This window comes from Polyodon spathula, chromosome 9, assembly GCF_017654505.1.
Source record: "Polyodon spathula isolate WHYD16114869_AA chromosome 9, ASM1765450v1, whole genome shotgun sequence".
In the NCBI taxonomy this organism is placed as follows: domain Eukaryota; kingdom Metazoa; phylum Chordata; class Actinopteri; order Acipenseriformes; family Polyodontidae; genus Polyodon; species Polyodon spathula.
In genome coordinates, this window is record NC_054542.1 from 20,871,337 (window position 1) to 20,885,312 (window position 13,976).

The following is a 13,976-nucleotide window of genomic DNA, read 5'->3' on the forward strand; positions in this document are numbered from 1 at the left end:
AGAAAGTACTGATTAGAGGAGAAACCTCAAAATGGAGTGAGGTAACCACTGGAGTACCACAGGGATCAGTATTAGGTCCTCTGCTATTCCTAATCTACATTAATGATTTAGATTCTGGTATAGTAAGCAAACTTGTTAAATTCTGGAACCAACTCCCCAGTAATGTTGTTGAAGCTGACACCCTGGGATCCTTCACGAAGCTGCTTGATGAGATTCTGGGATCAATATGCTACCAACAACCAAACGAACAAGATAGGCTGAATAGCCTCCTCTCGTTTGTAAACTTTCTTATGTTCTTATATACTTTTTCAACTTCAAAATTCCGTACTTTTTCCAGATTTCCATTTGTTTTTCCCAGACTTGTGTTTTAGTTAGTTTCTACTAGTTTTTTGATGGTTATCCATAGGTGGGCTGCCGCAGAGCATTATAGCTTTTTGATCCAGAGCAGAAGTTGCTCCTGGTTTTCTAAAAGTATTTGTCTGAATCTGGAGGTGCATATCTAGCAAGAGACAATGCAGGCATGCAAAAGAGAAGTAAGATACAATCTAAGAAATGTCCAATATTTGAGAACTACGTTGCATTATTTATAAAAAGAATATACAAAGTTGTATACTGCAAGTATACTTGTGCCAAAATAGGATAGTATAATGGTACCAATAGTATACTAAAACCAGACAATGTTGGCAGAACTATACTTGCAGTATGTTACTTTTTTGTAAGGGATGATATTGGATTCTGATCCAAACTTCTTTATACCATCTGTTAAATGTTGAACACTATGGGTGGTGAAAAATAACAAAAATGAAATAACAAATGTGCGACATTATATATTAAATTGTGCAAGTGTCGTCTATTAAACACATAAGTCAAATACTTAATACAGTACAGCCTCGCTATAACAACCCTGTTTGGGTCCAAAGCCTTTTGTTCGCTATAGTAAAAGGACAATCCAAAACGAACAATATAAGCTACTGGAGTAAGTTAAGGAAGACACCTTGGATAAAGGCATTAGCTAAATTATTAATAATATTAGTACTGTTTGATTCGTTGATTTTCTTTTTATTACAGTATTTGTCACTACTAGCACTAAATAATAATAATAATAATAATAATAATAATAAGATTGTGAATAAAAGTAGAATTACAAGTACAGTACTTATTTGTGGCTGCATCCAGTATTCTGGCTATATCCCATTCACAAGCAATGTGTACGTGTATGTCACCCCGGAAATCACTCATGCATTACCAATTAAACACATTGATCCCTCTAAAAGTGTTTTACCGGGATGATCTGTGAGCGGAATCTCGATTGGGAAACCGCTATTTGATTAAAGCGCAGAACGTTATCTTGTTATAGAGTACAAAAATCGGATTGCCCGTCAGACAAGCAGCCAAAAAAAAACCCGTTGTCCAACAGATTTTTTTGGTTGTCACGGAACGTCGGGCTAGCGATTTTACGAGCCCTGTCAACGTACTGCTTTTTAATTATTTTCTTAACTACCTGCTTATAAACTAAGAATAAAAATCTAATGACCCATTGCTGACTTGTATTGATGCCCGATGTCAGATTATACATGTTCTGGTTTGTAGAGGAGATGACATTCATTAACTAGAACCCAAAGAAAACGTGCTGAATTATACAGGATGCCAGTATGCAGAGAGACTGGATTAGATCGGTTTACTGGAGCACAGAGATACTTACATCAATACCCTCTTGAGTAAACGTTTCTGGGTCTTCACCCATCATGTTAGCCAGGTGTCTCTTTCCAATATTAAACTCTTCAATCTGCTTCTTGATGAATTCTTGTGTGTACTTCTCAGGACCTGCTGCTGCTATGTTCTTTCGTTGAAGCATTGAGCTGGTACATACTAGCCTTGCTAACACCTAGAAAGAAAATTAAATAGGAAAGAGGTGAGTTTCGGTCTATGGGCAACTTCAGTTACAATGGAAACTTGACCCTCATCTTTACTGACATTTATTTTCAAATTAAAATATAAAACTGTTTATTCTTCGTCATCCTGTACTGTAACAGAATTGCAACTGTGTGTATTTAAGTTGCCACATATCAATTTACAGAAGGGTGCAGAACATTTTCAAATTCTTGACCTTGAGGTTGAGCACAGTACTCAACTTAAAAGCACAACGTCTACGTTTATGGTTTGCTAGACACCCCAGACAATCCGCACAACCTAATTTCAGGAAGGGTAATGAGGAAGGGTAACAAATTAGCTTCAGTGAATACACAATCACACATTCTACAGCCAGCCATAAAATTGAGGTCAATGCGATGTGCAGTTTAGTTAACCTGTACCGCATCTTCTGCACACTACAGGGCGTTATCTGACTAGAAACTGGTTTGTCACAGATTACTACAGAAATACAACAATGTTTCACCAGCAGGAGTCACACACCGAAAATCAGTTCACTATAGAAGGTCATCTTCCTAAATTAAATACTACACGTTATAATTTGATCATGTATAAAATTTAAATAAATCCAATGAAACACAGTACAATAAATGTGGACCAATGCATAGAAAGTTAACTGTAACATATATTCAGTATACTATAGCTTGATGTTTTATCATTCCAATCAGTAAAACAAAAAAAACAAAAAAAATCTAAGTACAGTAATCCATTGTATATCCGCCCGTCACATATCTGCCCTAACCATTTATCAATCAATCAATCTTTATTTTATATAGCGCCTTTCATAGTGGACCACCATCACAAAGCGTTTTACAAGATGCAGTAACAAGAAAATCCATAATACTTTAAATAGAGACATTTATCCACCAAATCAATCTCTTCAGCAACGTTAGTTTATTACTGAACAGAGAAGATTAGTTCAGAGATTAGAACTGCAGAGATGCGCGTTCTTCGAGGGCTGCTGCGTGACGCTACTAAATTCCATCCTCAGAAATCTGTGCAGATCCGGTGCAGCCCAGCGCAGCTTTGAAAAGCTGCAGAGCTGGTTGCGGCTATGAACCAAAGAGATCATGAATGACCTGCTAATCATAATGCAAATAACTACTACAACTGCTGTCCCTGTGTTAGCTGCAGCAAACTACATCAATTATTTAAACGAACGGAATGTACTAAATCAGTGGTAAGTGATGCATAATACAATAAAATCAATTACATCAGACTTACTCTGTATAGGTAGATAATCTAGACAAATATAAATAGGACGTTTAAAAATGATCAACCATCATTAAAACATTTAATATTGTTTATACTGGAATAGCCTGCAGTGTGTAAAGAAGCAGGCAGCTGACGGAACACGCTTCGGAGGACAGCGTGTGTTCGTCTTCGCCCCTCCCGAGTCAGCGCAGGGGTGGTAGCGGTGGGCTGAGCCTAAAAATAATTGGACATTACTACATTTGGGAGAAAACAATAATAAAAATTGACTACCACTACATTTTTATTTACAAAAAAAAATAAGGACAGAATATTATGGCCTCAATTCATCAAAGCACATATGTCCCAAAATTCCTTATTATTTCACGTTTACAACTGCCCAGTGTCATCACTTCAATCGACAAAGTCACTGTTATTCCACACGTTTGCCTCACTTGTACACATTGACTTTAGGAAAGGCTATATTGAAACTTATTTTTTTTTTATGTAAACATTGTGGGTCAATTGCAAAGTATTTTATAATTTAGTACGCACCTGGGGAATAAACAGCATTCTAACTGGTGCTGTACTATCTGAGGAGCAGCCCCAGTTAATCCAAACTCTGTACTATTTTAAAACCAATTGTAATGTAAAAATGCACAGCGGCTAACCCAAACTTAACACAGATCTCAGGGTTAAACTGATAATTCCCTTGCAAGAAATTAAATGTAATCATGTGTACGATTGTAATATGTTGCACTGGCAACTGTGACGTAGATAACAAGGCGCCATTAACTCCAGCAAGCTAGTTAATCCAGTAGTATTTTAAGTTGCTCAGTACATGAATAGAATTCACATTTCATAATGACAACTACATGTAAACGTGTTCAGAACTACACAATACATGCATTTTGTTAAATGAATCATGGATTTTGTTGCAACTGTGGATGACACCCAGAAGGATTCAACCTCTATACAATTATTTCAGCTGTGGCGATTATAGTTTTGTCACTAGGGTTGCCACCTGGCCCCATAACAGGATTTTGAAGCTGCCTTTAAACTGAAGGAAATAAACACGTGAATTGAGAGCTATACGTTTGCTAAACTGATTCTGTTGATTAATTATCTCGAGGCAGTATGACAATACAATAGCTTTTAACAAATTAAATAAATAAGTACCATCATCAATATTTATTTTATTAATAGTTTTACAAATATATATTTTAAAGTTTATTTATAGTTTCTAATAGTATATTGCCTTCTCCTGCTCAAATCATTAATACTGACCAGCTGTTCACTATTCTTGACACCAGACAGTGTGAACACCTGAACAGCGCTATTATTTAATTGGGAGAGTCAGTGTAAATTAGGGCTATATATTACTAATTAACAGGATATAAATAGCAACTTTTAAATATTGATAACACTATTGACTTCACAAAATAAGTGTATTTCATAAACTTGTTTGGATATGTGTGCAATTAAGTTCTTTTTTTTAAAAAATAAGAGATTTGTAATTTTCAAGTGATTTACTAAGTCTATTAGTGTAAATCACATTTACTTCGTTCACAAATCACGAATTCAGTGTATAATAATTTCTTTCAATTCCCGTAGAAGACACCTTCCGACCGCAAGGCACTGCAGTGTCTGGACCTTCTGACCTGTCTGACGACTGTCACAGACAGCACTTTTACACGACTACGTGCATAATGATTTATTTTTAAATTTTCCAAAATTTTGTAAAACACAAAACTGAGTGTTTTGTTTTCTGTACATGAGGTTTTGTGTTGTTTTTGAAAAAACAATCACTGTTGTTCATAACACGACCAACGAGGTCGTACTGGTATCGTTAACAAAAGAAAGATAAAGCAAATGAAGGAGATTTCGAGAGACTTCCTCTCTCTAAGAGGTGATTCTCCACTGGGAGATACCATGTCATGTGCAGCCAAAGCTGCAGGTTCTTATACTGGAGACCGAGGGATTAACTGCTATCAATTATCTTGTTAACCCATCGGGCACATTTTGCACAGATTTACTACAGATGCGTGACTGTCAGCTAATTCAATAATTACTCGCAGACAGCCATGCATTTGAGGTATTTTAAAATACAAAACAAAAACAAATATGCACGGCATTTCCACCCGTCCTATATTTAAACAACAAGGGCTTCTCACCGTCATGTATAAAATACACAAATCATAATAATAATAATAATAATAATAATAATAATAATAATAAATAATAATAATAAACAAATACAAAATAATCCAGGATATGCACAGGGGCGGGGAGTACCCCATCACAATATCATTAAAGGTTTTAGCGAGATCTTTAAAAAATGTATTCATTAGATTAAAATACAATTACAAAATAATATTAAACTTTTTATAGACAGTTATATTCTTGATATTTAACTGAATTACCAGTAGTTGGGAAATACATGTAGTGGTGCTGCTCACATGACATAGTACTGGGGCTTTAATTGTCCCAATTTCAGCATCCAGCAACACCAAAAAATATTATATACGTACGATAAAGTAGGGTCAACCATATCCCTCATGTGTACAAAACACTAAATAAAACAACAGAAGCATCTTCTTTAAAATATTGCATTACATGCAGGTTATCCTTTTTCATTAAAAGTAAACAAACAAGAATAATCTAACTGAAAGCCTTGACTCCACATAATGCTGGTTCATTTTTTATTTTTTTTTTTAAATCTGTGGAGTGGGTGCCTTAACAATGCAAAACGTCTTGAAAACTATACCACACAATTACTCAGTCATTATAGTCCTACATATTAAAAATCATTATAATTTTCATTTTGTTTAAAATCAAATTTAATGCTCACGCATCGACAAACTTGCCCAAATGGGGCACTAAATCAATGAGATACGTCTTACAAACTATACCACATGATAACAAAATATGAAAACTCATATTATGATAATTTCGTTTAATATGTAGATTACAGAGGAAGGAACCATGCTGTACAGTTTTAAAGAAGATTCACATTTGGGCAGTTTTATCTTGGTCCGGCTTGCACCCACTTCTTCAATCTGTGTGCTTCATGTAAAGCCTGCTCTCTCATTCTGTTTAATGATGCTCGTTTTTATCTTTGTGAAAAGGAATGTGGGATATATCCTATGATGCAGGCAAGTCTTCCTTTGTTTGTCAAACTGTCTTACTAGCAAATCACGGCTTTATATGATTGCATTACCCCATTCCCTAAGTGCGAAGTATTGTAGGGAACTGCAAAGTGATCATTCTTCATTACTGCTTCCGCTTCCTTATGTGAAATTCAATTTTATATACTAGGGATACACTATCGGTAGCCTAGCGGCATGGCACCGATAGAACAGAAAAAAACACAATCGGCCGTCAGCAGTTTTTGTTATTTTAGACGATAGCGTACACCGATATTCATACTTGAATTTCTTCCAGCACAGAATTGAATGTTTGGTCAGGCGTACTTACTAATGATTCAAGAACACTGAGACACTCATTTTCCCAGTGCTGTGTATCGCGTGATCAAAATGCAGTAAATAGGTCTCAAAAAGAGCGGTGTTTGGATTTTTTTTAATATCTGAAGACAACAATAGGATAGTTGATTTGTGTGCAGCAGAACACACTTGATGCTACATTAAATCCAGTGATGAACTGAGAGTAGAACATTATTCTGATGCTTAAAAAAAAATAGGGTGAATCCTAAATAACACTGATAGTTTAAGTAGTTGTTGTTATTATTATTATTATTATTATTATTATTATTATTATTATTATTATTATTATTATTATTATTATTATTATAGTAGTAGTAGTAATAGTTTAGCGTACATGTAGCCTATACAGTTACCAGACTAACATTCATCCAAAGTAATGCTTTGTAGTTGGTTTCAGGCTGTCAAAACTGTAATAAATATAGGGATATTTATTATTCATAAGTAAACCACTACCAGGTAAATATTGTTCAAATGCAGCATTGATGCACGGTTAGTTACAAAAGTGCCACTGTGATGTCTCTGCTCCATCTCTTTCTGGCAGCTTGGCATTACCTCCGGTCCTGAAAAGCACTTTTTAAAAAAAAAAAAACAAGACTACAGCAGCAACGACAACGATCTCCCTAACTTCCAAGGAGTTGTGGGCTCTCTAAACGTTAAATGGGAATTACCTTTTGTAATTTTAGTTTCTCTTGCTTAATCTGCATTGGTTTAAAACCGGAATTGATTACTGTACATCTTGTTTAGTAACAAATTCAAGTTTGACTGAATAACCGGATATCTCCAGGACATCTTTTTGTTTTTGATTAATTGAACAGTGACACGGACAATTAGTTGACATTGCATGGGCTAATTTTTTTCCTACTGTACAGTATAGGTCGAAGTTATAATACGCAATCTTTAACAGCAAGTGGCTATAAAATTGTTTTTACTAGTACAAACGGAAAATGTTATTTTTGTGTGACACTTGTAAAACAAATGTATACATTTCTGACAAGCACACAATATAATACTACGTTATTCTTTGCATTCATTTTCTGAAGTAAATGCAACAAGTAAACTTACCTGTTTGTTTGTCATAAATACAAGTAAACAATATCTGTTAATTGTTTAACATTTATAATTATAAAACAGTTTAAATATAGGCCCCATGTCTTGTTCTAGTAGTTTACAATAGCTTACCTACAATAGCTGACTTTCTTTTTGAAATTGTAGATCTTCACTGATTTAATCAGGCTATACAGTAGAACCTATATTCGATCCTGTAAGATACCCTATCCTCTATTAACCAATGGACTTGTGGCATGTGCCATTTGCACAGTACTGTATCAGTTGTGCACGTATACCTGCCGGTACCAAGGTGTTCTTTTAAGCTAAGTTCCTGTTCCTTTAGCTGCAACCTTTACAATGGGGAAAATTGTTTCACCACAAAGGTGTTCTCTTAGGCAAAGTGTTCTCTTAGGAGGTCTTCCTGTATGCAGAGACTACGGTAGAATGCCTCCTACACTGAATCAGCTGCTGCCGTCAACCTACCTTGGCATTCGTAGAAAACTTTAACTGACCAAAATTTTTACCGAGGCCTACATAATAAATTATGTATGTGGTCATTGTACTTTGTGTACTATATGCAGCCTACTGTGGAACGACAAGCTTTAATAGCATCAAAAAATATGTATAGATTATTTAACCCTGTATCCCCACATATTTTGTTCAATAATTATTAGTAGTATTATATTACTGTACATTTGGTTTTACAGTAAACTCCTAAATGTGTCTGTCAAATATATTGTTTGCAAGGAACAGTTTGTAATATTATGTACGTTTTGGGATGGGTAACGTTAAACAATAACTGACTGGGGAACGCTATGAACATTATGCAATACTAGCACAACGCAGGTGCACAGAAACAGTGGGGCATGAACGAGTTGCACCAAGTTAATAATACTGACAGCTGTTGGGCAGCTTGTCATTGACTGGTTTACCACACGCACTAATCTCATTTTCTGGTATAGTAATTTAAAAAGTAAATTCGATTTCCTTTCTAAATATATTTAAACATCTACTAAATAACAGACGTTTGACCCTCATGGCCTTCCGTACATTATTTGTTAAGTTTAACTATGTGTGTTGATGTTGCATTTCCACACTGTCACACATGACATACAACACTGTTTGTCAAACGGCATGACTTTGTACTCCTCTTCAATATATTCCTCCACATAGTAACTTTAATAGACATTGCATATCATTATCAGCATAATTAACGATATATATATATATATATATATATATATATATATATATATATATATATATATATATATGGTTCGCTTAACGTGAACAAAACGATTATTGGCACTCAATACGTCACATCAACCAGTAACATCAAAGTACTACATTTTTATCCAGGATTGCTATATTTTGTGTGACCACATACATACATACATACATACATACATACATACATACATACATGCATATATACTACGATTACAAATAGTATTTTATTTACCGATTAAACACGTACACTTGAAACAACTTACCAATGAGGTGTAGTCAACGATCTGGAAATGACAGACCTGGCAGTTTATTAAAACATTACAATTCAACAACATGACAGCACAAACTAACTCACCGTAACTGCCGTTTTTTGAAGAATGACATTTCTTGCTACTGACGGCAGTATCACGGAGTAGCAGCCGCAACATCCCTGCACAAATGACTTCAACACTCTCCCACTGGAGGCTGCCATCTTTGACACGCTTGACTGCAGAGCGCAGGAACGTAGGAACCGCGCACACAGTATAACTCCTCCTACTCCTAGCCTTATTACCTCATCCGTCTTCCTAAACACAGTGTGAAAAATGGTTTCATATCAAGTACTGTTATATCTTGAAAACAAGATATTTTATGTACCTATAACTTACTGCAATAACAAAATGTTTTTACACTAGTAGTAGCCATATATCTATGTATTTAGAGTTTGTGAATTTATTTTTGGTGTGAGTGTGTAAGTTATTTCACAAAATGAGTTCCAGATGATATATAATACATTTAAATAACAAATGGTTTAAAAAAAAATGCATTTTGGAGTTGTGTTAAAATTAATGCAATATGGCAGCACATTCTGATATTTACAAAGTAAGGCACACAGTGATACCTACCTTCTGCATTTTTGGTGCAACATCTTGTGGGATGCAATTTAATAGCAATGGTGTTAATATTGTCTAAAGCTATTGATCTTTGATACTAAAAATATTAATTGTTAATATATATGAATATTAAATTGTTAATAATATATATATATATATATATATATATATATATATATATATATATATATATATATATATATATATATATATATATATACGTGTAATAGGTGACATGACTTCAACAGTTAAAAATGGTTGTGGGAGTGGTTTTGGTGATTGACTGGTGTCAGTGTATATGCAAGTCATTACAATTTTAGAATCCTCCTATCCCCACTCCAGTTCAACTAAGAAAACACACCCAAATTTGTTAACTCTCTGGGCCGCCCACTGGACACATCCTATCAAGCCGCGCTAAATGCCTTTTTGAGGCTAAGTCAAAGAAAGAGCAGTATGTCACCAACAAAGTGGGCGAAATATAGAAAAAATTACCACAAAGAGTGGAAAAAAGAAAAGGAGTTGAAAGATTGGATAAAGCCTGTGGTTGATGACGACAGTAAAGCTGCATGCAAATTTTGTAAAACCAAGATTCATGCACATCATGCAGACCTTGTGCAACACACAGTGACTGACAAACATAAAAGAAATGCAACACCATATTCTTCTATGTGCCTGACAAATTTTGTATTTACAGTATCAAAACCTTCAGCCACGATGCACCAAGCGGAGCTAAAACTGACCTGCTACACTGCCTGCCACTCACTGGTTAGGTCCGTGGATCACCTTGGAGAATTTATCAGATCAGCTTTCGAGAAAGATGCAAGTCTGCATCGCACAAAATGCACATCGTTAATAAACAATGTGATTGCCCCCTGCATGTTTTCTGACCTCATCAAAGACATTTGTGAGTCTCAGTATTCACTGGTTATAGATGAGCGCACAGACGTTGCTGCAGTAAAGGAGCTCTGCATTGTCCTGCGCTCCTTCAGCTCCCCCTTAAAGAAAATTGTGTCTACATTTTGGGATTAGTCAGTTTGGAAAGTGAAACAGCAATTACCACAGCACTGATTCAGTTTCTTGACAGTGTCGGTCTGGATTTCAGCAGGTGTATTGGGATGAGGAATGACGGCTGTAGCGTCATGGTCGAGAAGAAAAATTCTGTCTACACACATCTCCAAAGAAATGAGAATCTCAATCTGAACAAATGTGTATGTTACTCAGTTCAGCTGTGTGCCAGCAAAGCTGTAGAAATGCTACCATGCCACTGAAGCTCATTCAGCTATCAGCCACTAGATGAGTCTCCATCGACTGTTGTGTGCACATACTGGATCAGTGGGATGAGCTAAAGTTGCATTTCCAACTGAGCAAGGATAAACAACGATGCTATTATGCAGTTCTGTATCAGATCGTGACAAGGATGGCATGTGTGGTGACGTCAGGCCAGGGAATGAATGGAGACAACAATAGGAGACTGGGGTACAACTGCACTGCTATGTGTTTATTATTAAATAAAAAGTTTAAACTGAACAAAACAGAACACTTTCTCAAAACACAACGGCATATTGGCCAAACAAACAAACAAATACAGAACAAACAGAACACTAAATTAAATAAGTATCATGCTGGTGTAAACCAGCATGGGTAGCAATTGCTAACTTTTAATTTCAGTTCTTACTTGTCTCTTTCCTTCTCTGGACAACCCACCCCGTGCAGCCAAAGCTACTGTTTTTTTTATGTCATGGCAGAGGGATTAACTGGCTATTCATTCTGTTAACCCCTCGGCCATAGTCTCCATGAGTCTAATAATTCTGCGTGACTTTTAGCTAATTAAATAATCAGTAGCTTGTAGCAATTCCCATGCTACATAATGTGGGTGTTTATACTTCCGACTGCAACCCAACTTTTGGTCTCAGTAAATGGTCTCTGACGGTTGGAATGAGCATTGCCATGAGCTGCATCTTTTTTGAAAAGTCATACGACCTTTTGTGCCTGCGATGGCAAAACACATAGGGTCGGATGATGTTGAAAAAATCCAACATTTGTCGCAATTTTGGGCAATTTTAAAATCCCATCTCAAAGTGTCGCGGGATTGTGAAGCCTGTTGGCAACTCAAGCAACAAGTCAACACCGGCCGTAACACACTTTGACTTTATGACCACTTTGCTGTGTCAAAAAGTCTGTCCCATTAATTAGGGTCAGTAACCTGGCCAGGTTAAAACTTCATTTACCACAGTTCTTTGCAACCACCCTCTGTTCATCCTCTCTCTCCATTGGCTCATTCAAATATACATTCCTCCAATGTCAGAGCTCCTTAGGAGCCAGCAGCTGTACTAAAGCTGGCTGATTAGACATGGAGAAGGTTTTCCTTTTCTCTGAGGAATCCATCATAACCTACAGCATTACAAGCTCAAACAACAAGCTTTAGCATCTTTAGATATTTTCAGTGCAGTCATTCTTTTTTTTATTGCATCCTGCACTTTGTCCAAACTCCTCTTTTTGTTTTGGTTTGCTGTTTTCACTGCTAGTTGTTTAAGTTTAGCTTTTTTTCAAAGTCTGTTTAGTGTTTGTTGTTTTGTATGTTCAGTCTCTATTTTTTCCTGATCCTCCTGATTTTTTCCAAACAACTGTTCAACATTCAACTCAGCACTACTGAACAGACTAATCATTTTCAACACATTACATTTTTTCAACCTTCTACAATCACCATCATCACTGGCCTCTTTGCTGGACTTCCTTAATTGTTGCTGAGATCATTCCTTTTTTGTTTGGATTTTTTCTAGTTTGATGCTTTGTTTCTTGTATTTTTTGGTTTTGTTCTTTTTGTTACGTTGTTTGGTTTTTAATTACATTGCTGCTCTGCTGGACTTGTTAGGCCTAACTTTCATGCACCATCCATTGCCAGACATCCAGACTGTTGTTATTATTATTATTGTTACCGTCTGTGGTCATTTCATTCACTTTTTTTTTCTTTGTCTGTCTGTGCATTGATTTTGTGTTGTGTTTGTGTGTGGGGGTTTGTTTGTGGCCCACTGCACACTACACCCATTTCTCGTTTGTATTACTTTTTGGCCTTCTGTTTTCCATTTCTCAACTTACCTGTACTATCTTTATACCTTTTTTATCCACTTTTATTTTGTTTATTTCTTTTGCTGATATTATTGTTCACAATAATAAACCAGTTGTTTGTGAAATTGACACCGCTGACGTCCCTGCTTTTGCTGTCTGTCACTCTTGCTGACTTATTTAGTTATAGGAATAGGGCCAGTAGTATCTCCTTAGGGAGGACAGTGCAACTGCCTCTCCGTTGTGCAGAGTGATCGTTACAAGCTGACAGTCACTTATTCCCATGAGGGAATTAAAATAACAAATAATGGCAGACGGCACCTCGCTCATCCTGCCAAACATAATAAAGTACAAAATAATACAGCAGATACAAAATACAAATCGTAATATGCACAGGGCGGGGAGTACCCCGTCACACAGATGTATTGCAACCCTGTCAATAAACTGTATTTACAGTTTCCAACACCGGTTCTGCAGGAATTTGCTAGAATCAATAAACTCTTCCATCTCGACTGGTAATACCTTCAAAATGCTACTCTGCCTCCAGTCTTTCTTTCGTACTCTTATATCAAGAGTGTTGTTTTCAGAAAGGATCAGTTTATCTGACGGTAAACTCTTTGAAGTCAATTTGAGTGGCCCAGCAGGCCACTTGCCACTGTATGCTGTTAATCTCGGCGTACTGTTTACTGTTGAAGCTAACGTGAAGAATAGGTGCTGAAACTTCCTTCTTGAAGCTGCTAAACAAGTACAGTCGAGACTTCCAGAAAATATCAATCTGTGGAAATCTATGTCAGCATTCAGTCCGTCAGTTATTCTCTCTCAGTGAAAACATCAACTAGCGACATGCTGAACATTTTCAAAGGTGCACAGTATCAAGCCATCAACTTCAGGAGCGCACAGATGACAAAAAAACAGAGCAGTTCTGGGTGGAAGTATACCATTTTTCAAGACAGTAGGAGTGAATGGTGCTTTAAAGAGATAGCCCTGTTTGCACTTTTCCTACTCACCATGCCTCTGAGTAATGCTGATGTGGAACGAGCGTTCTCTCAGGTGAACAACGTTAAGTCCAAGTGCAGGAACAGGATGGGTCACTGGACTCTGAGCAGAGTATACTGCATGTCTGCTATGGGCTAAGAAGACT

General features: G+C 36.3%; 1 protein-coding gene across 1 annotated transcript in view; it reads right to left on the reverse strand.

Annotated features, from left to right (window-relative positions):
* Nucleotides 1-9,392, reverse strand: part of LOC121320494 (28S ribosomal protein S9, mitochondrial-like) — a 42,742-nt gene extending 33,350 nt beyond the window's left edge. Inside the window, exons 1-2 of the mRNA XM_041258865.1 lie at nt 9,256-9,392; nt 1,703-1,885 (exon numbers count right to left, since the gene is read on the reverse strand). Of these exons, the coding sequence (XP_041114799.1) occupies nt 1,703-1,885; nt 9,256-9,372 (300 nt within the window). The 5' untranslated portion in view covers nt 9,373-9,392. The remainder of the gene's footprint in view (nt 1-1,702; nt 1,886-9,255) is intronic.
* Between the last annotated feature and the right edge of the window lie 4,584 nt (nt 9,393-13,976).